At 52.6% G+C, this 26,206-nt stretch overlaps 8 protein-coding genes across 8 annotated transcripts; 3 read left to right on the forward strand and 5 right to left on the reverse strand.

Moving 5' to 3' along the window:
• Positions 1-703: 703 nt before the first annotated feature.
• SEPMUDRAFT_148106 (TH14-3-3 protein) lies at positions 704-2,391 on the reverse strand. Its single transcript, XM_016904706.1, has 5 exons — positions 2,119-2,391; positions 1,759-2,065; positions 1,449-1,690; positions 1,327-1,397; positions 704-1,269 (listed from the first exon to the last, which is right to left on the reverse strand). Exons 1-5 carry the CDS (start codon positions 2,177-2,179, stop codon positions 1,156-1,158), a joined length of 795 nt encoding a protein of 264 aa, XP_016762508.1. The 5' UTR covers positions 2,180-2,391; the 3' UTR covers positions 704-1,155.
• Positions 2,392-3,232: 841 nt separating this feature from the next.
• On the reverse strand, positions 3,233-4,574 carry SEPMUDRAFT_148107 (phosphoglycerate mutase-like protein). The gene is made up of 2 exons (XM_016904707.1): positions 4,187-4,574; positions 3,233-4,126 (listed from the first exon to the last, which is right to left on the reverse strand). Exons 1-2 carry the CDS (start codon positions 4,480-4,482, stop codon positions 3,742-3,744), a joined length of 681 nt encoding a protein of 226 aa, XP_016762509.1. The 5' UTR covers positions 4,483-4,574; the 3' UTR covers positions 3,233-3,741.
• Positions 4,575-8,157: 3,583 nt separating this feature from the next.
• SEPMUDRAFT_148108 (MOSC-domain-containing protein) lies at positions 8,158-9,726 on the forward strand. Its single transcript, XM_016904708.1, has one exon. The coding sequence runs from the start codon at positions 8,405-8,407 to the stop codon at positions 9,638-9,640; it is 1,236 nt and encodes a 411-aa protein (XP_016762510.1). The 5' UTR covers positions 8,158-8,404; the 3' UTR covers positions 9,641-9,726.
• A 20-nt stretch (positions 9,727-9,746) lies between these two features.
• Positions 9,747-11,170, reverse strand: SEPMUDRAFT_148109 (UQ_con-domain-containing protein). The gene is made up of 2 exons (XM_016904709.1): positions 10,489-11,170; positions 9,747-10,408 (listed from the first exon to the last, which is right to left on the reverse strand). The coding sequence occupies exons 1-2, from the start codon at positions 10,592-10,594 to the stop codon at positions 9,966-9,968; spliced, it is 549 nt and encodes a 182-aa protein (XP_016762511.1). The 5' UTR covers positions 10,595-11,170; the 3' UTR covers positions 9,747-9,965.
• Positions 11,171-11,381: 211 nt separating this feature from the next.
• On the reverse strand, positions 11,382-14,876 carry SEPMUDRAFT_162513 (Oxysterol_BP-domain-containing protein). The gene is made up of 2 exons (XM_016908007.1): positions 14,542-14,876; positions 11,382-14,468 (listed from the first exon to the last, which is right to left on the reverse strand). The coding sequence occupies exons 1-2, from the start codon at positions 14,575-14,577 to the stop codon at positions 11,481-11,483; spliced, it is 3,024 nt and encodes a 1,007-aa protein (XP_016762512.1). The 5' UTR covers positions 14,578-14,876; the 3' UTR covers positions 11,382-11,480.
• A 1,669-nt stretch (positions 14,877-16,545) lies between these two features.
• Positions 16,546-17,807, forward strand: SEPMUDRAFT_148111 (P-loop containing nucleoside triphosphate hydrolase protein). Its single transcript, XM_016904710.1, has one exon. The coding sequence runs from the start codon at positions 16,599-16,601 to the stop codon at positions 17,616-17,618; it is 1,020 nt and encodes a 339-aa protein (XP_016762513.1). The 5' UTR covers positions 16,546-16,598; the 3' UTR covers positions 17,619-17,807.
• A 1,144-nt stretch (positions 17,808-18,951) lies between these two features.
• Positions 18,952-20,038, reverse strand: SEPMUDRAFT_148112 (uncharacterized protein). Its single transcript, XM_016904711.1, has 4 exons — positions 19,803-20,038; positions 19,568-19,644; positions 19,330-19,513; positions 18,952-19,277 (listed from the first exon to the last, which is right to left on the reverse strand). Exons 1-4 carry the CDS (start codon positions 19,989-19,991, stop codon positions 19,158-19,160), a joined length of 570 nt encoding a protein of 189 aa, XP_016762514.1. The 5' UTR covers positions 19,992-20,038; the 3' UTR covers positions 18,952-19,157.
• Positions 20,039-20,280: 242 nt separating this feature from the next.
• Positions 20,281-25,911, forward strand: SEPMUDRAFT_148113 (SNF2_N-domain-containing protein). The gene has a single exon (XM_016904712.1). It carries the CDS (start codon positions 20,372-20,374, stop codon positions 25,649-25,651), a length of 5,280 nt encoding a protein of 1,759 aa, XP_016762515.1. The 5' UTR covers positions 20,281-20,371; the 3' UTR covers positions 25,652-25,911.
• The last annotated feature ends 295 nt before the right edge of the window (positions 25,912-26,206 follow it).

Genomic DNA, 26,206 nt, shown 5'->3' on the forward strand with positions numbered 1-26,206 from the left:
TTCACACACGAGGAGCACCGCGCCTCTTGTGCCGGCAGCGCCGTATTATTATTATTATTTCCTGCAATTATATACGGTAACCTGCACGTGCAAACCGCCTACGTCTGGTCATCGTAGTGCCTGAGATACCTACAGGTTGGTATATACATGAGGTACTCTTGAAAGAGCGATGCAAATCGTCTGGAGACTCTCGGTATGGGCCTCCAGGTGTGCTCTGCGTTGTCCCGTCTCGTCCCTCTCGTCATCAAGTGAGCCTCTCATCATCATGAGACAAGAGTTGATGCCCAGAATCCTAGTCATTTGGGTACCCAAGTACAGTACATCCCATACTTTGTGCAGCGGTGCGGAAGGCATGTCCATACTCCCCCCGATATCACGACCCGACGAAAGGCGAACCTCAATGACGCCTGAAAGAATGATACCTCAGCCACCATCCATCGCGCCGGTATCCTCCTGCCTTGCTCATGAAACCGCTACATGATCGCCCAGTCGTTCGCATACACACGGTGACAGCTGCATAAAATATGATTGATATGGACGGGGGTGGAAGAAACCCAAGTTTCGAGAGTTCTGCGCTACCTAAAGGTAGGTAAGGTAGGTATGCACAAGGTAGAATCTTGACAGACGTGACATGAAACAGCAAACTGGCTTCGCATTTTGGGATTGCTCTGTCGTGAGTCTCAGGTTTGCGCTGATGGGTTACCTATTGATAGGTACATGTAGGTACATTATGGAAACAGCTGCGTCTGCACGTTGACCTCAGGGATGACGACTACATATGCTGCCCATATGGGCGGCCCTTGCCGATATGTGGTGACTGCATCGGACATGTTCGCATGTAAAATGTATGGCTGTCGCGAAAGGAGCACAAGCTGACCACAGCTTTGAACGAAAGATACTGGAAGTGAGCAGAGGAGTAAAAGTTCACTTTCAGGTTTTTGGTGTTGCGGAATTTGCGGTATTGAGGTCTTCAAAAGGCATGCAGGGGTCGCGTTGTAGGGGGTAGCATGATCATGCAGGAAATTCCTTCTCTCTGCCTCCAACCTCTACGTTCCAAGAAAAAGAGTATGTTCCTCCTGCTCCAGCAACACACGTTGCCACACCCGCTATCAACGAAGGACCGTCGATGTATGTTAAGGAAACGTCACTCATAATCTATGCAGCGGGCTTGGCATCTTCGGCCGCTGGCGCATCGCTGGTGTCCTTGGACTCGCCCTCAGCAGCTGGTGCATCCTGAGCAGGCTCGGCCTCGGAAGAAGTCCAGAGAGTCTAGCGGGGAGGTCAGCGGTGTTGCCATACATGGTGTACAGACATACATGTACTTACCAAGTTGTCACGGAGCAGTTGCATGATAAGCGTGGAGTCCTTGTAGCTCTCCTCAGATAGGGTGTCGAGCTCTGCGACTATGTCAGTGGATTTCGATGAGAACAGCCCACCAAGGCACTTACCAGCAATAGCCTCATCGAATGAGGTCTTGGCCATTTGGCAAGCCTTGTCGGGGGAGTTGAGGATCTCGTAGTAGAAAACGGAAAAGTTGAGGGCGAGGCCAAGGCGGATGGGGTGAGTTGGCGCGAGATCAGTGCTAGCAACCTCGGTGGCAGCCTGGTACGCCTCGAGCGACTTGTCCGCGGAAGTCTTGCGCTTGTCACCCATGGCGAACTCAGCCAGGTAGCGGTGGTAGTCTCCCTTCCTACAAAGCAAGCACACGATTAGCGTCGCAAGCTCGGTGAATGTGTGTTGGACCGGACATGAACGTACATCTTGTGATAGAAGACCTTCGACTCGCCACTCTGGGCAGAAGGAATGAGGTGCTTGTCCAAAACCTCGAGAATGTCTTCGCAGATCTTCGCCAATTCGGCCTCGATCTTCTGGCGGTACTCCTTGATCAGGGTCACCTGCTGCTCGTTGCCCTTAGACTCCTCCTTCTGCTCGATGCTGGTCACGATGCGCCAGGAAGCACGACGAGCGCCGATGACGTTCTTGTAGGCGACGGAAAGCAAATTTCGCTCCTCAACGGACAGTTCCTGGTCGGCGGAGGCAACAGCCTTCATGTTCTCGACCATTTCTGGCGCAGTGTCAGCGAATGTGGTATCGATTGTAGAGGCACAGGTGACTCACCCTCATAGCGCTCAGCCTGCTCAGCAAGCTTCGCGAGGTAGACGGAGTCTTCGTAACCCATTTTTGCGAGTTGGTGTTTTCGTTCAGGGACTGTAGCGAGTGGCAGTGTCAGTGGTGTAGCTTGCGCGAAAGGACAGCCGCGAAAAATGGTACGAGCAGGACTGGCGCGATGCCCAAGTGTGTATGTGGGTGTGTGTGAGAGTGTGTGTGTGCGTGTGTGCGTGTGTGTTTGCGAGAGTGCGGTGTCTGAGACGCAGTCCTTGAGCGGCGAAGGAGGTGCCGTTGATTGACGTGAAGTGCGCAGGAGCGGTCAAGGTCGATTCGAGTAGGAGTAGTCGCGATCACGGCACACCTAATGTGGCTCGAGACATCTCTGGCCCCTTCGCGACGCCGCCCGACCTCGCTGTCGCCAAATGCAGTCGCAAGCTGTTTTGGATGCCCACCGCACTCGTAGCTTGATGCCCAGGACCAAGGCACACACACACACGCACGCACGCACGCACGTACACCCCCTCTTTCCCCACCGCAACTGCCTGCAGGTGAAGGACCACACGGGGAGAGGCACTGACCTGAAATGCGGTTGTAGGTATCGAAAGAGAATGGCGGCGATAGGGAGGAATTTTGGTGTTGTCGAGAGATGAAGATGGACGCGGAGGCAGTGCAGAGTGTAATGTCAATGCTATGATGATGCAGGCGCAAAGTGGGATCCCAGTCACGTGAAGCGTGCAATTTGAGCTTCTCTCGCTAGGTGGTAACATCATGGCATACCTGAGGACAGGCTGAGGTGCAATCATAAATCCACGCACGACCTTCCTACGTGCTACTTCATGATTCCTCCATTCACTCATCTTTCGACACTGGCTCTGAAACCATCGCGTCGCTCCAGCCGGTCTTTCCGGTACGCCGCGCGCTGCGCAATGTTTGGTTTCACTCGCTTTTGCACTGGCAAGTCCGCTCAATCAACCAATCAAATTGCTGGCGACGCGTCCTGAACAACATACTGGTCAACGGCTACAATTGTCGTACTGGGGTGTACATCACATGCACGGCACACTGAGCCAAGCTTTCCGTGCAATAAACGAGCGACCCCCTAAAGCGTGGTCAAAAATCAACCTATACCTACCTCACAACAAGCTCTCATAGAGTCATAGAGAACCGCAACAGGCACGCCTTGTCTAATGACCATATGTTAACTACATTGCGCTGGGCCGATCGGCTTCGCATCGCAAGGGAGGCCTAGTAGCTATTCCGACCTCGGCACTTTTGCGATGCTCGGGAGCCCAACATGAAGCTGGCGGCTTGTACGCCACTTAACTGCCAATAAATGTCATTACATAGCCAATCTGGACGTCAGAACAATCTGAGGACATGCAGAGAGATTCATACACTCTCACAGTTGACAAGATTATACGCTTACCATGGCCGTGGATCATTGCTCGATGATGGATGACAGCATCTAATCTCGCATGCTCGCCATACTAGGACGCTGAGCTCAAGGAACCAAGTGGACGGATTCTACTACGGGGCCAGGGCGACATGCAGAAAACTACTGCGGATTGCTCTCATCTATACTTCAATGACGATGCCAACGTCCCATTTCTTATCGCAAAATCGACAATGCCATCACTGTTGCAAGGGAAATCCAATTCCAAGCAAAAGTGCCGGCTCCTCAACATTGTGATGCTGATAGCTGAGCACACCAACACCTCCAGGTTCCATCATCAGGGAGAGTGGGAACGATAGATCGTAACCCAACCATCTCCTTGCAAAAGCTCGGGTAAGGTGACCATGAGCCACCAGGACGACGTCTTTCGGCTCAGCATCCTTCATATGAGGTGCTTGCAGCTTCTTGATCTCAGCAATGAGACTATCAATGCGAGCCGTGACCTGCGCGGGCGATTCTCCACCTGCACAGCCATCGGTCCAGATATCCCAAGGGCGTTCGGTATCGAGACCTTGCTCTTTTCGCTTTGAGCGGATCTCGGCAGGTTTGAGACCTTCATACTCGCTGAACATGTCATAGTCAGTACTGTGATTTTCTCTCGGAGGTGGAAAGATGCAGACGAACCCGTAGTCCCATTCGGCGAGAGATTCGGTGATTTCATAACCATCGTTTCGTCCAGATAGCAATTCGTATGTTCTAATTGCTCTTGTCCGGGGCGAGACGAAGACTTTGGCTATTTTCTGGGGATCCAACAGTTTCCCATTACCATATACCATACGTCCCGTCCCTCTGACTTGGTCTTCGCCTTCTGCTGTCATGAGGATATCCGTCTTGCCGGTATGCTGGCCTGACATACTCCACAAAGTCTGCCCATGTCGGATCAGGAAGACCCTCGGTGTCGAAGCATCTTTGTCCGGCATCTCTGCTGCTCAAGTCTGCAAGTCAAGATATATTATGTGGATTGTGTGAACTTAGTGACGACGACCAGAGAATAATACTCGTACTGTCAGTTGAGGCTCAGTTGTTGCTCAGTACCGAAAAGCGAAAATATGCCGATTTGAGCGGGCTTGCCCGACCATGTTCGCGCTACTGGCACTGGCATCTTTGAGTTCCAAGTCATCAATAGGTGTCTTTTGCTTCTAGACATGTGCGTGCAATATTAGGGAGAGCTTCGAACCGCCATACCCTCTACCTCTTACTCTCACAAGATAGCGCGAATTGATATTTTCTGGAGGAGGAGATGCGATGCCGTCTGTACCAGACAACCAGAGTGTCTGCCAAACACTATGACGTCAAACGCAGATTTCGCCCCTCCAAGCGGCTGTCTCTGACGGCTCGATAGGTATTTAGGTGTCTTTGCTACCTGGTAAATGTACGGTAAAAGGGTCCACGGACAGGTACATGTACATGTGTTTTTGCACAATAAGATTACTAGGTAAGGCCGCCCGTAGGACATAACGTATCGAAATACTAGGGAAAGTTCGTATATACACTGTAGTGCAGGGACTGCGCATTGTCTGGCTACCCTGCCGATCCCTTCCAAGCATGCTGCATGCACTCCTCGTTCGTCTGTAAATCATACGTTCTGCATACACTTCCCCCGTCAAACAACGCAGCCAAGCACGAGATATCGAGTTGTAAAGTCGCGCTCTCTTAGAAGCAATTTGAACACCGACACATCCAGCAGCCCATATATCGACCGGTTTGCCGTAAGTCGTTTCGCTTTCCTGCTCCGGCGCCAGATATCCTACAGTCTCGGAATTTCTGGATGTGGTAGGTAGCTCCCAAAGCACTGGCAGTCTAGAATGAATGGGCTTGTGCTCGCTCTTGGTGCTAGCAGGATCTGGTCAACAAGATCACTGAAGCCTTCGACAGCGGCTTTTCCGGACGGCAAGAGGACTGCGACGATACCGTGTCGTTGGAAGAGCTCGTCACGGGTCGTTGGTGCAAGAAGGATTGGGAATGTCAGGTACAGTAGTTGTCATAGTGGCACTGACGGGAAGGAGAGGAAAGCATAGAAGCCATATATAGAGGTCACGCCTCCAAGAGAAACGATGAGCTGAGCCATTTATGTATGCGCCAGCCAGCACACGCAACTATAGGTATTCTACTACTATGGCGAAGAAAAGGACGCATAGCGACAACTTCGACGCCCCTGGACCAACGAAGCGCGCTCGTCTCTCCCCAACAACCCGTCTTCTCTGGTTAGGCAGAGAGACAGCCAACCTGGCATAGACATCCTATATACGACTGTGTTGTTCCTTTTGCCATCGTCCAAACCCTCATCAAGACCAACTCACTCCCTCTGTAGTACGCTCACTAATGTCCACCGACACACGCTTCACATTTGAGATGCGGATATGTTGTGTTATCGCAGCAAGTCTTCTTCCCAACAAGCCAGTTGAATTTTTCACGGGTAGTAGGTACACAATTTCCGGCATCGTCGTAACATGCTTCTTCTCCAGCAGTGAGGCAGAACTTGCAATATGCGGTAACATGATGCGGAATTTGCAGGAGGCACAGAACTATTCCCAGGTGCAGAGCTAGGGTCTTGTATGTGTTCATTGTGGTGATTTATGGTGTCGTGGGCCCAATCCTGTCTGTGATCGGCTTAGCCACCCAGTCGTTCAGCTCGAAGCTCGAAGCAATCTCACATATAACGTCGAGCAACCAGTCGTGCTAGTAGAACCTCGTAGGGATCGGTGACAGTACAAAGAGCAGGGCCTCTAAGTCTGGCGAGCTACTTTGGGAGCGTGTGTTGAGTAGGTATGTTTCGATAGCAGGTGCGCACTCTTGGAACAGATGCGGAGATAATGATCCTTTATATGTATATACGTATCTTCTGCCTTGTCGGCATCTATTACTTCGAGCTCATGGGCTCGAAACTTTTTGCTTAGCTACCCTGCTCTTTCCTCAAGGTTTTACAGAGGCAGGCGACAGGTCGATAGCATTCTAGATTTCTAGTACAGCCTATCAACAGTACGGATACGATGCCGGAACATTCTCAACTCTCAAAAACCGTACTCCGGGAGAATAAACAGTACAAGGGAAGCAACGTTACCTGAGATTTCGCCTTCCCCTTCTACTGTAGGACTCCTGCCCTTACACTGTTGGTTTTGCTCTCCTCCCTTGCATTGTTGGTCCCACTCATACAGTACTGTTAGTCCCCTAGCTACAGTATGCACTCTGGATGCCCTTGTGCTGTTGGTCCCTCGTAACGCCAAGCCGAACGTTATCAGCTGTTAGGACCCGCTGTAACGTTATTAGGATAACGGGGTACGTTCCTTTGCAGTAATGTCTCTCGTCCTGGAGGGAGTAAATCCAAACAGTAAGTATTAGATACTTGAAATAAGTTGAGCACGAAGCTCCTCTCTACAGTAAGAGAGCGTCGTCTACCTTATGGGAAGCTAGGCCCTAGGGTTTCAAGGAATCGTAAGATCATAGGTAAGGTATATTAAAGTTTACCCAATAAATCCTGATATGTCCTACAGGCCGGCGGGGCTATAGGCAGCCCTTGGATTCGTCTAACCGCAGCCCTAGACGTAACACACCTCGACATCTCGTTATCGACGTAATATACTCTACCGCCCAAAGCCCGCCTGAGGCCTTTGTCGCGAGTCTCGCGACTCTCCTTTACGAATCTGCCTTTACCTCTTCAAAATACGATTGTTAATCGTAAGTATACCTTACTACTATATACTTATATATATAAGTTTTTAGGGCGATTAATAATCGGCTTCTACGAGGCAGATTCGTAGGGGAGTAGAAGGTAGTACGCGAGGTAGCGGTACGATAGTCGCGACTCGCGAGCGGCGAGGTACCTTCGCTTTTTTTTCCTACCTTATACGTCGATAACAAGAAGCGGAATCGCGGACTTATCGGAGGTAGGTATATTACGTACTGTGTAGGTGTATTACGTCTAGGGCTGCGGTTAGACGAATCCAAGGGCTGCCTATAGCCCCGCCGCTACAGGCCTGCCCGTTGGTGGTACGGAATGTTCTCCTCCTCCTCCTCCTTCTCCTCCTCCTTGTCCTTGTCCTTGTCCTTGTCCTTGGCCTTCCCTTCTCTTTGTTCTTCTCTTTGTCCTTCTCTTCTGAATTTTAGGTAAGGTAGCCCTTAGGGCTAGATAGGCAGGCAGGCAGGCAGGCAGGTAGGTAGTAGGTAGTAGGTAGTAGGTAGTAGGTAGGTAGGTAGGTAGGTAGGTAGGTAGGTACCTTAGGTACCTCTTGCTTTGCGCCTACGGTGGGCCATCGGCAGACCAGCCACCACCTAGCAGGCGCCCGTAGGAGGTATGCGTTGGTTGGATCTCTAGCCAATAAGAAGAACAGTGTCCACAGTGAAGACCATTCTTCTGGCGCAGCAACCTCTCCATCACTATGCCAGCACTCATGGACTTTTGAAAAAAGGTCCAGGCCACGAGGATGATATCAGACACAAAGCTGAAGCTCGACTGCGTAAGGCCCACCGGTCAGGTTATTAGGTAAGCTTTTTATAGGCCGAGAGAGACGGCCCGCCCGCGCTCGGGTAAGCTTGGCCTCGACTCGGTTGTTTGAACGCCGATCTCATCTTCATTTCATCGAAGTCCATCTTGATCCGCACGATCAAGCTATTGCCGAGAACGACGTCTGGTGTCATCGTGCTACGAAAACAGCTTGAGACCCTGGTACTCGGCGCTTGGAGTTCGCTCGTCGCTCAGGGCTACCCGCATACCGTCATCTGTCCACACCTATCTTCGCATTCGAGCTTCGGCCACTACATGTACTCTTCCGCGACACTCGACCTGTCATACATATAGCCTATTACAAGCACTCGTTGACAAGGATTGCATCGACTTGCGCCAACATGGGTCTGACCGGCATCATTAACGGCATTCTTGGCATGCCAAAAGCTGCCGTGAACATGTACAATCATCCCAAATTCTGGAACACCCAAGATCTCGACTGGGGATACTCAGGATATCTTCTTGCTGCATGTGTGGTGGGGCTCATCACAGTAGTACTATATGGGAGCTCCATCGGGTCCGATGTCACTAAGAGGACCGACAACTTTGGCATTGCCACCTCATCTGAAGAGAAATCGGACTCCAGTAGGCCGCCTATACCACCACCAACCGAGATCACATCCCTTCGTATCTACCCTATCAAATCATGCCGGGGAATCGAAGTCGACTCGACTCGGCTCAAAAAAGCCGGTCTCACGCTCGATCGGAACTGGATGTTCATCGACATGTCCACGAAAAAGTTTCTCACCATCCGCAGTGACCCACGCATGACCCTCATCGACACCTCCATCAGCGAGGGAGAAGGCGAACACAAAGGCCAACAAATGCTAGACATTTCGATCCACAACACCGAAGGACGAGTCTCCATTCCCGCATTTCCCTCCCAATCCTGGCTTTCCACCAACACCACCCTCGAGACCGTGAACATCTGGGACAAAGATACCGACGGCTATCTCTACGGCGACGAGATCAATTCCATCTTCTGCAAATTCTTCGACAAGGACGTCTCTCTCGTCTACAAGGGCCCGACATACCGCATGGTAGCCATCAACGGCACCAAAGAACTCTATGGCAAAGACACCCCCCATCATTTCGCCGACGTCATGTCCCTCCAAATCGCCAGCGAAGCATCCATCAAAGATCTCAACAAGCGTCTCGGCCACCAACCCCATTCCCCCGACGCCCTGACCATCGAACGTTTCCGCCCCAACATCATCATCCGCGGCCGCGACGACCACCCCTGGGAAGAAGACACGTGGAAGCGCGTGCGCATCTCCACCTCCATCCCGTCTGAAGAAGCTCTATACCGACTCGATCTGGACGTCGTCGCTCGCTGTGCGCGTTGTCAGGTTCCCAATGTGAATCCCGACACGGCGGAGAAGCATGCCAAACAGCCGTGGGACACGCTGATGAATTTCCGGAGAGTGGATGATGGGGGTGTGGCGAAATATAAACCCTGCTTTGGAATGATGTGTATTCCGAAGAATGAGGGCAAAGTCGCTGTAGGGGGTAGATTGGAAGTTTTGGAGACGACGGACAAACATCTTTATGCACAGAGGGCTTTTAAGGACTTGTGAGCATAGCGTGGCTGGGTGGCGGGCTGGAGATGGCGTGAGCGACATGTTGCCGTAGTACAGACAGTAATGTAGCATAATGAACCCAGATTCAAGTTACGATTGGAATGCCAGTCTAAGGTCCTTAGTAATTGATCAGCTGAATGGTCCCGAGAGCATGACTGTCTAAACGAGGGCGCTCTATGCCTATATCTCGCTTCTCCGATTGTGTTGTCGTCCCACTCCCCCAAGAGGAAAAGAAAGTCACCCCCCGCGCCTAAAATGCACTGTACTCGCTCCAGCTCCGACGCCCATAATCATGATCGGTCCCTCTCTCTCTCTCTCTCTCTTACTTCATAACCCGATCAAATGCTTCCCCCTTGACATTACCACCCGCCATAGCACTCCTCACATTCCTCTTAAACCGATCCCTATCGCTCATCAAATCATTCGCGGCCTCTTTGTTCAACGGATCGCTAGCATTCGGCTCGAGGAACAAGAACTGCAACCCCACAATCACCGCATTCAAATTGAGCACAGGTTTCCAATCTTCTCGGAGAATGTTCAAACAGACATTGCCTTCGAGGTCGATGTTGGGGTGGTAGATCTTCTCTTTGCATTTGACTTTGGGTGGTTCGTGAGGGAAGTTTTGGCTGATGACGAAGGAGAAGTTGAAGACTCCGCCTTTGTAGAGTCCTTCGTCGGGTGTGAGAGTGAGGGTGAAGTTGAGGATGTCGTCGGCGTTGGGGAAGTGCGTTTTCATGGTGGAGCCGAGGGAGAGTTCCGAGAGATCTGGAAGGAGACAAAGTTAGTCTGGTAAGATGCGACGTTGGGAAGGATGATGGGAAGGACGACAAGCAGGTATTACTGACCTTTCTGGACTCGCAACTGCGCCGCCGTGACCTTCTTCTTCTTCGCGCCGCCCGCAGCAGCCTCGCTCTTTTGCTGCTGCTGCTTCATGCTCCATATCTTGAGCATCTTGGCGGTCGGGGTCGAGTGCCGTGAGTGTGTATCAGACGCGGTGGAAGTATGGCCGAAATGCGACAGAATGGGAGGTAGCGGTCGTGTACTCGAGCGAGAGGGCGTATGGATGTGAGGAACTTGAAGTGGAGGAGAGGATAACAGATCCAGTACCCTAGGTCAGGTAGGTATCGATAGATCCGATACCTCCAGATTTAAGGTTCACGCCACTTTCTCCCGCGTCAGGACCTCAGGCAACCAGGTCAAAAGTGAAAGAATCGGAACTCTGCAGTCCTTCGTTTCACTTGACTTCACTTCTCCGTCGCGCTATTCACGTGCTGTCGCGTTCCTGCAGACGCTTCCGCTCCAGGTCCAGACGCTCAAGCTCGAGTTGCCGCTTCGCGTTGCTGATGGACACTTCGTTCCACGACGAGTACAATTTGGCGGCAATGGAAGGGCCGAGAAAGATGACTCCGGTGAAGATGATGAGTCGACGGAGACCTCTTCGTGGAGACGGTATTCCTCGCATGCCAGCTTTCCTCGGTTTCTCTCGCTGAGGGATGTCACACAAAGGGAGAGAGATGTAACTGATGATGGCCCCGCGTGGTGGTGCGATGGAGAAAACGGACGTGAACGACGCAGTCCGTGCAACTTTACCTTCACGCGACGATCATTGGTGGAGCCAGACACTGACATCTACTGCGTCTACATTGCCACAGCAGAGAGCATACTGTTATTGTTCTTGCAAAACGAAATACACGGCACGGATGTCAGCAGCTTGTATCAACGACGAGAATATGCATTCATTGTTTCCTCTCGCTACCCAATGCCATTTTACAAAGATGGTACATCTCCTCCAATGTGTATGTGCGAATTGAAGCAATACCAAGCAAGTGAGCAGCTCTTACACCTCAAATACCTCCTGCACGCCGCGCCAGTCGTTCGCAGCGCGCTTATCCCAATAGCTGCCGTTCTGCTTGAGCGTCCATACCTCCTCGTCGCCTTCGACATTAACGACCTTTTCGAAGAATTGTGGCTTGTATGACTGCCCATGAGTCTCCAAAACCTTTCTTCGAGCACGCTGTCTCTCCTCTAGACGAGCCTTGAGTCCCTCAGCCTTATCAGAATCACCTGCCTCAAGAGCCTGCTGGTCCGGCCGAAGACGCGAATCCGTAGGTGGTAGATGACCTGCTTCAATCTCGGTGATTTCGTTAAGGGCCGCCGCAAAGGTGGTGAAACCATACACTTTGGCTGAATTGGGCACAAGACCGCCAACTTTCCAAATCGTCTCATCCGTATCTGTCCGCTTCAAGCTGTCGGTCCATTTCCCAACCAGCCCAATGTCGGACGGTGAGTCGCCTTCCAGGATTTGCACAGTCAATTCTTCGCTGCGACCTGAAAACATGCCGCCGGCCTTGAAAGACACTATTGCACGCAAGCCACTCGTCTCGCTTTGCACTGTCATCGTCTGGACAGGCTCAACATACTTTTCACCAGCAATGACATTGCGCAGGAAGCATGTGGCTTGATTCCACGAGAAACGTTCGCCCGAAGCGTGTAGGATGACTCGCGCTCTTCCATCATTGTTGAGCTCGACTGACTTGCCCCAAAACTTCTGCTCCGGCTTTGGCGACTGGAGATAGCACCAGCCACCATTTGTGAGACTCTCGGCCTGACACGCCATGCGTACTGGGTGATGGCTGACCTTCTCGGCTATGAAACGAAACCCCAGATCTTCTCTCACGAGTTCAAACGTCTCTCCAAGCATGGGATTGAATGGCTTGCGCAGAGCGCGCTCTTTGACTCGATTGTAGGAAAAGAAAGACACCGCGAATGCTGACACATACATCAGGCGCTCGGCAGGAGTGCTGGCCCCTGCTGCGGCGTCGAGCAGTTGCGGATACTCGACACTCTCAGCCAGACGTTGCAAGAGAGACGTCGGCTCGTTGGCTGTGACTGGCATCGCAACTTGGCTCAAATCCTTTCCTGCGTTTTTCCGCAAGAACCCGATGATGCTGGGTGGCGGCTGTCGCGGACCTTGTATAGTAGTCCTTCGTTTGGCGTGCGGTAATGGCAGAGGAGGCAGCTTATCAGGCTTGTGCGGAAAGAGAGGCGATGGTGATCCTTTGCCGGCCGGGGAGAAAGGCACAGAACCTGCAGGGCCGTCACCCGCATCACTACTGGTATCTGAATCTGCCTCTGAGCGGTCGTCGAATAGATCTTCTTCCTCATTGTGTTTGTCGAATTCGCTGGAACGCCGAATATTGAGCAGCTGTGACGGGTTCTCGCCACCATCGGTGGCATCGAAGAACTCTTGGTCATCTGTCGAGTCGATGGACATTCTTGAGGCGTTGGTCGGCATCGCAGGTTGACGCCGATTCTTACTCTCTGCAATCAAATCGGAGAATTCTTCAACGACTAGGTTGAGGTCTTGGAGTAATGCCATACACCGTTCATGCACTTCCATGTCCGGGTGCGGAGTGGGTGACTGGAGAGTCTGTCTACTCGCACGTTTCTGCACAGTCAGGTGCCCGGGTTGAGGAGAGCTTGGTCCTACCAGCCCAGGCGATGGTACTGCTAGCTGTGCTGACACGCTTCTGCGAAACAGAGTTGACGGGCTACGTTCCGCGCTAGCTGTTCGCTTCCAAAACGGTCGCTTACTCTCTCGTCGCTCGTCAAGCTCAGGAAAGTACTGACTTGTTGATTCGTGCGAGGTAGTGGGACTGGCGTTGTTGCTACTACTGCCAGAGGTGGTCAATCCCAGTGCGTTGCTGGGTCCCAAGGAATACTTCGGATCGGTGTCTTTCGCCAGTACCCTGAGAGCATCGCGCGTGCCCGATACTTTGCTAACCAGCTGCTCTACTCGAGCCCACTCGCGCTCCTCTTCGGGATTCAGCGACCGAGACACTGGAAAATCGCGCAAATTCCTCAATGGCGTTCCAGGTATCGAGGACGAAGCTGTGCTGGACGCCCTATCTAGCGCCTGCCGCCAGCCCTCATAATCCTTCTTATTCCGTGACTTGAGATGCCACACCTCTGCGCCTGAGTCGACAGAGAACTCGCGAGTCTTCTCGTCCACACCTACGGCACATAGCGAGAGAGGCACAGCGCCACGAAGCGCGGAAGAGTGTCGATTCCTATAGTACGACAAAGTCGAGCTGGTAAAGTCCAGCGAAAAGAAACGCTTCGCGTACCCTTGGCCCTTCTTTCGTCTCTTCTTGTACAGCGTGCCAGTGTAGAAGGTGCTGCCCTCGGTACCCTTGCTCTCTACTCCACCCTTTGAGTTCGGTCGTGGATCCTCCAGCACGGCTCGGTGCAAGTTCGACGTCAAGGAGTCACTAGAGTCGTTCGTATGTCTGGTTGGGGGACTGCTGCTCTTGCCAATCACAGTAGTAGAGCTCTGGTTCGAAAAGGCCTGCGAGTAGTGGAGGTGATGCCCTGACTTTGGGGGCGCGTCCGTGGGGTGGGTCATCAGCACGAGGGTGACATTCTTCGACATCTGTTTGGAGAAAGTATTGTCAAAGACCAGGCCATATGCGCCTCCCTCTCCTACAGGCACGTCATATCGCCCCATGGCCACTTTATCTGCCTCGCATTTGCCTGCCCACGCAACGGACTTGATGCCCACGGTATGCAGCTTGTCGAGCACCTCACTTTTGCCCTCGGACATCGATGCTCGTCGCGACGTCTGCCTGTGTCTCTCCTGCCCATCGAGCGCCGGGGTCGTGGGAGCATCTCTCGAAGAGGTCTCCACAACCTCTTCATTTGGTAGACCTGCGTTTCGTGTGCCAGGATGCTTGAAGATGCCAAAGTTGATGCTCTTCTTGTGGGGCTGAATGGACCAGGAGATAGAGTGGTGCTCGGCGACCTGAATCCAGCGTACGACATAGCTCTATAGTAGGGCCACGAGTTAACACATGTCATAATGGCCATTTGACATCCATGGCATAGCAGTAGGTACGGACCTTGGAGTGCACGACGACCTGCTCTATTCCAGCCATGGCCGAGAGCGTGACATTCGAGGACAAGAAGCTATTCGGGACTGTGGAGGCGGTGTTCAATACGCATGTGCGCGCCTTAGTGCTGCTGGACGGAGGACTGTGGAACTACGATGTATACATGTATTCATGCGGCGACATTTGTCCTGGTGAGTTCGCATCGGACGCCGCGTCGCCGATGCGCGATGGTGATGCTGATTACTGTACGAGAACGAGTGCCAATTGCGTGAGAGCAGCTCGTGCACCGGAACAGCTGATGAAAAGCGGCGCCGGATGGCAAGACGAGTGAAGGGCGGAGGGATAATTCAATGCTGACCTGAGGCTGATGTAACTGTGCATTCACGAGTGCGAAAGAGGAACCTGGAAGAGAGTGAGAGGCAGAGCAGAGCCGCAGCGGGAGGGAGAGGATGACAGGGGTCTGTGCGCAAGGCGGAGGTGTACTTTTTGCTCCGCGAAGTCACTACCTCTACCTCTCACATGTACTACCTACTTACCAACCTACCGTACTAGTAGAACTACAGTACTGACTCTCGTATCGACGACCACTTTCGCAAAACTATCGCTCTCACCGCCTCTAACATGTAGCTCTCAAATGACAGAGCTATCAATCATGGGAACCACTTCCTCCATACACGATATCACACTTCCGCATCTTCCGCACTACCTTACCATAGCGGCCTACCTCGTTCACACAGCATGCACTCAAGCAGCAACGGTGTCAGCGGAAAGCTCGAGCTGCTTCTGCAGAGAAAGAGACGTGAAATGTCTGCATAGCTATGGCTCCGAACCGCTTGCTTTATACTCGACCACGTTGTAGTGTGATCAACATTCGTTATTGTCCGAGATTTGGTTTGTTCTGCGAGAGGCGCCGATACTAGAACAGAGTAGAGTACGTAGTCGGTGACCAGTACTATTGTAGGGGTATACAGACTGCTCGCGGACTAGCTGCCGGTCCTGGAACGACTTGCGGCCTATGTCATCAGTCGGCTTATTCTTATGATAGTACTATGTAGTTACTGACTACCTGTATGTACTCTGCTTCGATACCCCGGCGCCTCCCGCGAAGCATACCACATCTCGGATACTACGAATTTATTGATAGCACAAGTTAGCTGTCTGAGAACTAACTATGTAAGTCCGGGCAGCCTACGGAAGAGATCCAGTAACCGTCGAGGCGCCAATACCCCACGATATCGACAGATGCTAGTCCTTGAATCGTTCTGGCTACATGTAGTACGGACTTCAACGCGAAGAAGGTACACGATGGCCTACTAGGAGTGGCAAGTTCAGCAATCGCTGTGGAACGATCTGGTATGCGTCTTGTTCCCAGAAGTACACGCAGGCAGGAATGGAAGGAATATTTCAGATTGCCATGCGTCGTGGCCATTATAGGAGCTCCTTTGCTTCCGATTTTGATCTTTTGACCTTTTGATCCGGCAGTACAGCTCGATCGGGTATTCGTTGGATTAGCCGATTGCGCACACGCGGATTATCATGAGCTATCGCAAAAAGCTTCTTCCTGGACGAGAGATATGTTTTTGGTGTACTTGTGTGCCTTCACAGTCCCGCTATTTGCGTAGCAGATGTACGTGGACTTGGGGGTATTTGCTGGGATTCCATACGGTTGTATCGACTGAGATTGAGTTCGCGCGCTTGAACTATGGGATGGGGATGAGAGCGAAGACTAGATATGCTCCTATAGGATAAGTTGAGTTGGTAATAAATTGTTTGCAGCCATCTCCGAGTCTGCCTCTCGTCACTACATGTACCTCCTACGTATACATACATGTACATGTAAGGTATTTATATAGGCAAGGTAGCTAAGGTAGGCAAGGATATCCTAAACGACGTCTTTCATGTGACAACCTCCCCCACGCCAAGCACTTCTAGTCTCACCTGACGACCACCTGCATGAGGTGTCCAAGTGAGCGCATCCCTTATCGTTGCCAGCACACAGCAAAGGTGCTATATCATATACCATGGACCTTCGATAAGACCGACATCTCCTGACCGCCGCAGAGACTATGCCTCGCCAACGAAGAGGAACCGCGTCATCGTCCAATACAGTCAACAACGAGATCCCCAGCAGCAGCCATGGCCCACAGGAACTGGGCTCCATGTATGATTATCTCGCCAAAATCATACTCCTAGGTCCCTCCAACAGCGGCAAATCTTGTCTCTTACACCGCTTCGTCAAATCCGAATGGCGCATTCTATCCTCTCAAACAATCGGCGTGGAATTCGCGAGCAAGATTGTCAAAGTCGGAGACTTGGGAGCCACAAATGGCACGTACCGCGGAGGGAGAGACGCTGTCACTCCCAGAAGGAAAAGGATCAAGCTACAATTATGGGACACCGCAGGTACCGAGAGGTTTCGCAGCGTGAGCAGATCATACTATCGAGGTGCGGCGGGCGCTATTTTGGTATATGATATGAGCAATCCGGAGTCATTCCGTGGGCTGGGAGAATTTTTGCACGATGCAAGGGCGATGGGAAGTCCGCAGTTGAGTGTGGTGTTGGTGGGGAACAAGAAAGATTTGAAAGAGGATCCGGAGTTGGCGATGAGAGAAGTGCAGCAGCAACAGGAAAATAGTCTGCTGGATGGAGATATCTTTGGGAGTATGAGTAGTCGGACTGGGACTATTGGACCAGGAATCGGTCTGGGCAGTCAGCAAAGAGCAACTGTTGCGCAGACTGATAGTGAGGGAGGTGCCATCAGCACCAGCGTCGCGGCGAACTGGGCGAGCCACCACCGTATACCTGCTGCTCTGGAAGTGAGTGCATTGTCAGGAGATGGCGTGGAAGAAGCTTTCAACAAACTTGCACAAATCATCTTGACGAAGATTGAGCTCGGACAGATTGATCCAGACGATCCTATGAGCGGAATACAGTACGGTGATGCGGATTACTCCAGATTTGACGATGGATCAAGCAGTATCAAGTGTGACGGGCTCACGAGTGACGGCTATGTTCGCAGTACAGGACGAAGAAGACGGAACCGTGGCGTATTAGGGTTTGCTGGAGGGGGAGGAAAGTGTTGTTGACGATTGGATCGTGCAGCGTTTGTGAGCGAGAAAGACATTTTCACTACCTACCTTATGAGTTGACTTCGCATAGCGAGCGTGCTTTGTACTGGTTTGAAGCGGCAAAGATACCCCATCATTCGCTTGGACACAGTGAGAGCAAACAGAATGCTGCCACAGCGGATATGTAGATACGTCTAATCTTAATGTCCATCCCAGTCCCGCCGCTTCCCAGTTTTCCTGCATGAGGCTCGAAGAAAGTGAAGAGTGCAGTTCCACAATATCTGCCTCTGATCACTCGGGCATGTTTCCACAGTGCAGAAAACCGCATCGCTATCCATTAGTACTCCTCGGATAGCGCTCTCTGCTGCAGATCAGCTTCTTGTTACTCCAAACCCGCTTCCGTTGATGCCGTCAGCATGTATGATTGGGGCTTGGTATTGGTTTTGCTCAGCTGCCTCTTCTTCCTCCCAACTGCATGTACTTATTCGGGTTGATTCCGTCCGATACCAAGCTTACCTCAATGCGGAGCTCGACCACAAACACTACGAATCGCGAAAGTGCTGCCGAACGATCTCATACAGGTTTCTTTGTACGACAAGCACGAGTTCCGAAAGCGTGGACGTCGCGTAGTTCTCGTCAGAACAAAGAAAGACCTCTACCATAGGTAGCTTCATGCAACATGCAGCGTAACTAGCAGCGGAGCACTGTTCCTTCCAGTCGAGGTACTTGAGAAGTCCTGACAAGTTCCAACTCTGAATGCCACATCTTGTTCACGATGTCCGCCACCAGAAACGAAGAGCCATTTGTCCTCAACGGGGCCGGAAACCGACGACGCTCCCACAACTTATCGGAACCTCTGGATCTATCGCTTCTTGCCATTGGTGCTAAAGTCATTTCAGACACCGATGATAAGTCCAATAAGGAGATGCAAGGAGGGAAGAAAAGCCAGCTTCAACTTAATATCGTCCCGCGGCCATTGACCGAGCCACTTCGACCGCCACAGTCGCGAACTTCGGGAGAGAAGAGAAAGACGTGCCATGCAAGCTGAAGGGGAAGGGGGATAAGATGTAGATCGAGCAGCGTTCTCTGATGGCAGATCAAATTGAGATAGCCCAGTTGTACATCATTCGAATGTGAGCCATTATCATGGAACCAGTCAGATTGCAGAGGATACCCAACACCATGTCTTCACGTCGCGCATACACTTTGCAAATCGGTGCCACACTTTATGTGGGCATTCCAGGGTCCCGAAGACTTGGATGTGTTATGACTCGGTGTTCGTCAATGAGCTAAATTGAGCTTGTGGCAACATTCATGCGAGACTCAACTGCAGTTGAAAACAGTGACCAAAGACTTACCGTGCTCTGCGCTCTATCCGCGTAGTCTTTGGAAATCCCAGGCTCAGGCAGAACCAGGCTTGTACTCGTATCCTGCGTTAGCCGTTCGTGTTATGATACATGTACCTTACCATATACAATCTTGAACTTTATCAAATACCTGATATTCACGATAACAAAGGAACTACTTGCTGGATATATACATGCCCGGTTCGCCACTTCAGACAACGTGGCGTTCCAGCACAGGCACGTCCCCTTCAGTTCCATTGCGCGCTCGCGGAGCTTTTGGTCCACCAAGCTCTTTTTCAAGGCCATCGACAAACGTTCGTGATACAGACGGCTGTGATATGTTAGCTGCGGCAATTTGGAATCCACTATGTGGGCTCTCTCACTCTGTCTGGGTAGTATTGGTAAACAACACCACAGAGCACACCGACAGCGCCGACGAATGTGCCGAGCAGGACAGCGCCCCAGCCCGGAGTGAAATGTGTGTATGATTCTGTCGAGAAGATACCGAGAATATCGTTATCCTCGTGGACTGGCTCGCCATAGTTTCGTCGTTCTTGCTTGTCCCACCTTGTCCATGTTAGCGGGTGTTGTTCTTCCCTCGGCATACTTGAAGGTGCTCACCAGTCGCCATATGGATCGCGGAACTGCCTTTTGACTGGCAGAGCCGATGTCAGGCTTGGGTCTGGATAATTTCCGTTCTGTGGTGCCTCTTGTCAGCGTTCCTGGGCCCAATGCGTGCTTCCCATGCCTATTCCCTTAATCCTTCTGCCGTTCTCCTCCTTCTTCTCCTTCTCCTCCTCGTCCTCTTCCTGCTCCTCCCCTGACACCCTCATCTCTGCAGCTCAGGCTGACATACCATGTTGGGGTCGGACATTTCCAGATCCTCCGACGCATCTTCGGCCTCACTCAAGCTCTTGTCGTCCGTTGCTGGTCGTCGAGATGGAGAGGCATAGGTGCGCTTCGCAAGGGCGGAGGTGACGTTGACGCTCGACGGACGCACGACAAATCGAGGCGCTGCGCGCAAGGCTGATCGGAGGGCGGCCATAGTGTGTTCTCCTCCTAGTATTGTGAGCGAGATGGAGAGGTTCGTCCTTTCCCACTCGCGACCCATCACAACGAGCTATTGGGTTGACCATGCCGTCTGTCGGGGGCTTGGCAACAACGGCCCGCTAGAACTAGCGCCTTCCTCGCCAAAGCGCGTTCATCTACCACATGGGTCGCAAAAGTCGGGTACATCGACTTGCATCTTATTTCATTCACGTTTTAATCGAAGACTAAGGTGCTGACTTCATGCATCGGGTTCACTTGGGGTACCTAGTCTTGTTGGGGAAGTTCGCGTACAGAGAAACAGTGGTATAGAGTGATTGTATGCTCGGCTCTCATGATGAATCTTGGACGAAACGCGACTGAAGTGTTGTGGATATTATGAGCCCTCTTGATCCGGCTTCGACGCGCGAAATCGACGCTGAGAGTGGGAGCCACCACGACTTCGAGTCGCTCGAGCAGCCAGAGGCGTCGCAAATCCGCGCTGAATCACTGGACGCCCCCACTCAGGACCCGACGATTGCCATCAAGGCAGAGCAGGATGAACGGCATGGCGACGGCGACCGCGATGCACTCGAGAACGCCGCCGAAGCGACTATCAGGCCAGATACACCACCCAGCAAGAAGAGGAGGGAACCCGAGGCTGACTTGCACTCTTCCACTCCCGAGCCAACGCATAATCCCAACAAGAAACGCAAGAGGGGCGCGAGTCCGCCTTGGCAGTTTCCAGTTGCGGCGCTGTCTACGCTGAAGTCCGCTGATGGTCGGAGAGTTTCAGCCAGACACTCCAATGTAGGCACTCCTGGGTTATCTGGTTCAGATGCAGAGACGACAACTGCCAAATCGACCAAATCGCGGGCACGCAGCCAGAGTCAGAGCACTCCCGCAGCAAACTCACGTCCGCCGTCTCCACCCTGGAAGAAGTTTGAAGCACAGGGGCCCACCTCCATTATCGTGGATGGACAGCGTAAGAGCGGACGTGCCAACAAAGAGCTAGTATCCAGTCCTAAGCGTGTGAGTCCGAGGAGCAAGAAGCCGGTGAACAAGCTGGGCGCAGAGAAGAAGACTAGTAATAATGCAGATACAAAGCCGTCTGCAAGCAAGAGTATGGGAGGAACCACTCGCAAGGCTGAGCCACAATCGGACAAGCAGTCCAACGCGGATTCAAAGAGGCCGGGAAATGGAGTGGACAAGCCGTCTGAGTCCATCGCAAGCGCACAGCGAATCGCAGAGTTGCAAGCGCAGATTGCAGCTTTGCAGCCTACTCGATCATTTCCTACTCCTACAAAGCCGGACTCGCCGCTAGTAAATGGGGCCAAAGGCAGCACGGGAAATTCGAAGACGAAGTTGAAGCGAGAGTCGTCGCCAGCTTTGCGGCGCAAAATGCATAGCCCCAGCGGTGCATCACTCGGGTCACCAGAGCGCTCAAAGCCATCACCCCGGCTGAAGCTGAAAGTTGCTCCCCGGCAAATCATCCCACCGCCATGTCCACAAGCACAGATCCCATCGCCTTTACTCCCGCCCCGACTGTCAATATGGCAACTCCTCGAAGACTTCGAGTTGCAGGAGCGGCTAGCACCGTCTATCGAGAACGAACGTGGACCGAAGAGCGTAGAGGAGCTTGCGGAAGAGGAGGAGAAATTTGTAGCACGCGAAGCCGCCGCCAGGAAGAGGCTACTCGAGGCAGCCAAACCAGGAGGAGCATTGAGTGCAGAGAATCTCAGTCTGTTTCGCGATGACTACCAGCCCGAGCCGCCGCCACAGTATGGGCACCATGATCATTTGGCAGCTCATGCACTACATCTCCGAACGCTTCAAGTCCGAGAGAAGACTCAACATCGGATGTTTGCCAAAAAGCTGGCGCAAGAGGCTGTGGATGCGTGGAAGGCTAGGAATGGACCGACGGAGGAGGATTTGATCGCTGAGAGGAACAAGATCATTGACTACGTTAAAAAACAAATCGTGGTTGACATGAAGGCGAAGTGGGAGATGGTAGAACTGCACGTCAAGGACATGAAGCGACGAGCATGGGAGAAGGAGCAAGAGCGTGTTAGGGAAGAGAAGTTGCAGCAACGGCTTAAGCACAGCGAGAACCTGCTAGCAAAGCAGCGAGGAGTGGCAGATGGCGAAGGGGACAGTGATATCGACATGGATGAAGATAGCGCGGGCGATATCGAAGAATCGGATGCAGATGCTGAGGAAGATGATGACGGGGACACCGAAGAAGACTCGGAAGCGAACATGGACAGCGAGGAAGAGGAAGAAGAGGAGGGTGAGATGAGCGAAGAAGCCATCGCAGCGTACAAGGCAGAACGAGAGGCCGAGCGGGAGGCAGAACAGGAAGAACTGCACGATATACCGCCCCCTGACAAAAAAGATGACGTCGCAATGGATGAGTGTGACGAGGGAGATGTGACTGGACTCTCCGCGCTGGAGGCTCCACCCGAAGATGGTCAACCTAGGGATCGGGATGCTGCACAGGCCGATCGCTTGACGGACGCGAATGTACCACACACACGAGGTCATAGCTCTGGGATCGCTGCTCTGCTCCTGGACAGCAATGAGGCAGATGACCACTTGTCTTCTGATGAATCGACCGACATGGATTCGGAAGACTACGATTCGGACGAGGACATGAGCAGTACTGGAGATGAGGCTGAAAACGACGACGACGACGACGATGACGATGAAAATGATGCGAGTGATGATGCAGGGCTACCTCCAAAGATGCGAAGTTCATTATTGGGATTTTTCAGCGACAAGGATCTGTTGGGGGAGAAAGATGGCGGTTTGCCTACGCCAATGACCAGTGTAGAGAACGGCGGCGATAACGATAACCCGCGGCCGCAATCCGAAGCTAGATCCGACGCCCAAGGCGAGGCAGGTGCTGCTCCGAGTACGAACGACGTGATGAAAAGCGCAGAAGAACCTCAACGCGTCTCGGACTCACGAGACGAAGACATGCCGCCCGTCGAAGGCGACATTGACGCCGAGCTTCAGGAGGTCGAGGAAGTGGACAGAATGTCAGAGTCATTTGATACAGGCCTCACGAAGACACTTATCCCTGTACCGACCCTCCTCCGAGGTACGCTTCGTTCCTACCAGCATGCCGGTTTGGACTGGCTCGCCTCACTGTACCGGAATGGCACAAATGGCATCTTGGCCGACGAAATGGGCCTTGGTAAGACTTTTCAAACCATCTCACTGTTAGCCCACCTCGCAGAAAAGCACGAAGTCTGGGAGACGCATCTGGTCATTGTCCCGACATCTGTTATTTTGAACTGGGTGACGGAGTTTCAGAAGTTCCTGCCTGGATTTCGAGTGCTGGCGTACTATGGATCTGCATCGGAGCGTGAAGCGAAGCGCAAAGGATGGACCAACGACCCGCATCATGAGGATCGAGCGAGGAGGGGATATAATGTCGTGATCACGAGCTACAACGTGGCATCGCAAGATATCAATGCAATTCGCAATCAGCAATGGCACTATCTCATTCTCGACGAAGCTCACAACATTAGGAATTTCAACAGCCAAAAGTGGCAACTGCTCATCCGCCTCAGAACGAAAGCACGCCTGCTACTCACTGGTACTCCACTGCAGAATGATCTGGCAGAAGTCTGGTCTCTGCTTACTTTCTTGACTGCGGGAGGCGATGGAGAAACTTCGCATGGTGAGCTCGAGGAATTTTTGAGCCACTGGAAGGATCCTGTGAAGGAGATATTCGACCAAGGCGTGCAGAAGATTTCCGAAAATGCCCAGCGTGTCATTGATCAGCTGCACGTCTCTCTTCGTCCATTCCTGCTCCGCCGCAAGAAAGACGAGGTTGAGAAAGATCTCCCGAAGAAGATCGAGAGAGTGGTAGTCTGCAAGCTCAGCAAGCGTCAACGACAATTGTATCAAGACTACATGGGTCTCGCATCGACTCGGGATACTCTCGCCAAAGGCAGCGGCGTTCAAGCCGGAGCAGTTTTGCTGAGCTTGCGCAAAGTGTGCAACCATCCTGACCTTTTCGACCCACGGCCGATACAGACGAGCTTCGCCATGGAGTACAGTCCTTTAGAGGGCTACAGCACGCGCGAACAGCTTATTCGACGCATGCTAGGCTTTGCCCAGGACACTCCCCTCAAACTGCTAGTCACCAACAATACCACGCTCCGAAAGTCAGCCACAAATCGATCCCGGCAGCTCGCAGCTGGAAGTGAACTCAGGCGCCAACTGAGCGAGCTTGATTCTGCCGCAATCGACAGTAGCCCCGACCCTTCCACGATTGCTGGGTCCCGCGCTTTGCAACGTCTTCGACTGCGCGAGCGTAAACTGCAGCAGTTACGTTCTTGCATCCAGGTCACGGAGTCAGCGCTAGAGAGTGAGCCTCTGATTCCAGTAGACCTCCGCGAAGTTGTTACAGTGAGCCGAGGCCAGCCATATCTCTTCAAGCCTAGGGTGAATCCAGTCGCCAAGACCTGGCACGGGCATACACGACTGGGTCAGAGACCGCTACGCTTCGAGCATCTCAGCGATTGGCTTGTGGCTGAGGACACCCGCCTACAACGTGATGTTGCGACCCTGGATAGCTACGCTGATCGACTGCAGGAAGTCATCGTGCGCTTCGCGTTCGTACCACCGGCTGTGACTGTGCCTCTGCTGGACTACGCGATACCGCCGAAGGTGCAAGAGTCCATCCGCTCGTCGCCCCTGTATCCTGTCGATCAAGATTTCGGTCACGAGGCTCGTGTGCGGAGCTCCATCGCTTTCCCCGATAAGCGTCTGATTATCTACGATGCCGGCAAGTTGCAACGACTGACATATTTGTTGCGGGACCTGCAGTCGCGAGGTTCACGGAGCTTGATCTTCACTCAGATGACGGGCACTTTGGACGTACTGGAGCGCTTCCTCGGCTTGATGAATCTACCTTATCTGCGACTGGACGGAAGTACTCCGGTCGAACGTCGACAGCTATACTCAGCTGAGTTCAATCGACCAGACTGCAAGTATCAGTGCATGATCTTATCGTCTCGCGCGGGTGGCGTGGGATTAAATTTGACAGGTGCTTCATCCGTCATCTTTTACGATCTCGACTGGAATCCTCAAATGGATCGCCAATGCATGGACCGTGCCCACCGGATTGGACAGACGAAAGATGTTGAGGTGTACAAGCTGGTCAGCGAGAAGACGGTCGAAGAGAATATCCTGCGGCGTGCCAACCAAAAGAGTCTGCTCGATCAGACGGTGATTCAGGATGGCCACTTCACGACCGAGTATCAGGTCAAGCGGGGCGGGGATGAGAAAGATGATGAGGTGGAGGGAGCGATTGAAGCCTTGCTGGGAGGCGACGAGCACGCGACGACGACTGCATTGGCTTCGGTGGAAGACAAGGAAGATGTACAGGCGGCGAAGGAAGCCAGCAAGGAAGACCGGACGGACGACGTCGACTTTGGCGATCGCTCATCCAAGGGACCTTCCAAAGCCAATACTCCCGGACCAGGCGCAGCGGAAGATGATCCTATGGAGGAGATCGAAGCCGAACGCAAGGGCCACGTTGAACTGTACATGATCAAGCAGATGGAGCATTTGCTTCACGGATGGGTGTATACTCCGCCGGTAGCCAGGCTGGACAAAAATGGCAGAGACCGCAGCCATCGGCCGAAGAAGAGGATTCGGTAGGATTAAACCGGGCGAATGGGATAGAGTTTTGGGTTGGGGCAACGGTACTGCCACGATGGCTATGTAAGACTAGTCGAGAGGTGCGGGCACGAATGGGTGTGGCTGGATGAAAGCCACTGCATAGAGCAAGAGTTCTTCTACTTACTGCAACAGAGGCAGTGCATCCCAAGTGGAACTCTCCAAAGGCCGAAGGATTGGTGGAGATGATCACGTACAGCAGTGGCATACTATAGCATACCTGAGGATCGCGAGAGATGGAGAGTATTTGCAAACGCGCAACATGAGCGTACTTCGTACCTCCTGCAGTCCAGATCAGGATGAATCGTGGGACTCTGTCATGTGATGCCAAGTCGGACGGGCAGTTCATCCGAGAGCGGCACAGCACACAGAGCATCCATGGCACAGTGTGGCACAGCCGTCACAAGCGTAGCATCCATGACGCGCGCCCCGCATCATTTATGGTTAATGACGGGAGTTCCATGAATTGGGTGGCCGACAGGGTTTATAGGTGTTCCTCCCGTCCTTTGGCGTCCTTGGCAGAACAGAGCGTCATTC

Source organism: Sphaerulina musiva (genome assembly GCF_000320565.1).
Source record: "Sphaerulina musiva SO2202 unplaced genomic scaffold SEPMUscaffold_3, whole genome shotgun sequence".
Classification (NCBI taxonomy): domain Eukaryota; kingdom Fungi; phylum Ascomycota; class Dothideomycetes; order Mycosphaerellales; family Mycosphaerellaceae; genus Sphaerulina; species Sphaerulina musiva.

Coding starts and splice junctions, on each gene's coding strand:
- SEPMUDRAFT_148106 (XM_016904706.1), bottom strand. CDS start 2,179: ATGGGTTACGAAGACTCCGTCTACCTCGCGAAGCTTGCTGAGCAGGCT. Junction 2,066..2,118: donor GCAGGCTGAGCGCTATGAGG/GTGAGTCACCTG, acceptor ACACTGCGCCAG/AAATGGTCGAGAACATGAAG. Junction 1,398..1,448: donor ATTCGATGAGGCTATTGCTG/GTAAGTGCCTTG, acceptor ACATAGTCGCAG/AGCTCGACACCCTATCTGAG.
- SEPMUDRAFT_148107 (XM_016904707.1), bottom strand. CDS start 4,482: ATGCCGGACAAAGATGCTTCGACACCGAGGGTCTTCCTGATCCGACAT. Junction 4,127..4,186: donor CTCGCCGAATGGGACTACGG/GTTCGTCTGCAT, acceptor TGACATGTTCAG/CGAGTATGAAGGTCTCAAAC.
- SEPMUDRAFT_148108 (XM_016904708.1), top strand. CDS start 8,405: ATGGGTCTGACCGGCATCATTAACGGCATTCTTGGCATGCCAAAAGCT.
- SEPMUDRAFT_148109 (XM_016904709.1), bottom strand. CDS start 10,594: ATGCTCAAGATATGGAGCATGAAGCAGCAGCAGCAAAAGAGCGAGGCT. Junction 10,409..10,488: donor GCAGTTGCGAGTCCAGAAAG/GTCAGTAATACC, acceptor GTCTCCTTCCAG/ATCTCTCGGAACTCTCCCTC.
- SEPMUDRAFT_162513 (XM_016908007.1), bottom strand. CDS start 14,577: ATGGCTGGAATAGAGCAGGTCGTCGTGCACTCCAAG. Junction 14,469..14,541: donor AGGTCGTCGTGCACTCCAAG/GTCCGTACCTAC, acceptor GCCCTACTATAG/AGCTATGTCGTACGCTGGAT.
- SEPMUDRAFT_148111 (XM_016904710.1), top strand. CDS start 16,599: ATGCCTCGCCAACGAAGAGGAACCGCGTCATCGTCCAATACAGTCAAC.
- SEPMUDRAFT_148112 (XM_016904711.1), bottom strand. CDS start 19,991: ATGGCCGCCCTCCGATCAGCCTTGCGCGCAGCGCCTCGATTTGTCGTG. Junction 19,645..19,802: donor AAATGTCCGACCCCAACATG/GTATGTCAGCCT, acceptor GAGGCACCACAG/AACGGAAATTATCCAGACCC. Junction 19,514..19,567: donor CGCGATCCATATGGCGACTG/GTGAGCACCTTC, acceptor AACATGGACAAG/GTGGGACAAGCAAGAACGAC.
- SEPMUDRAFT_148113 (XM_016904712.1), top strand. CDS start 20,372: ATGAGCCCTCTTGATCCGGCTTCGACGCGCGAAATCGACGCTGAGAGT.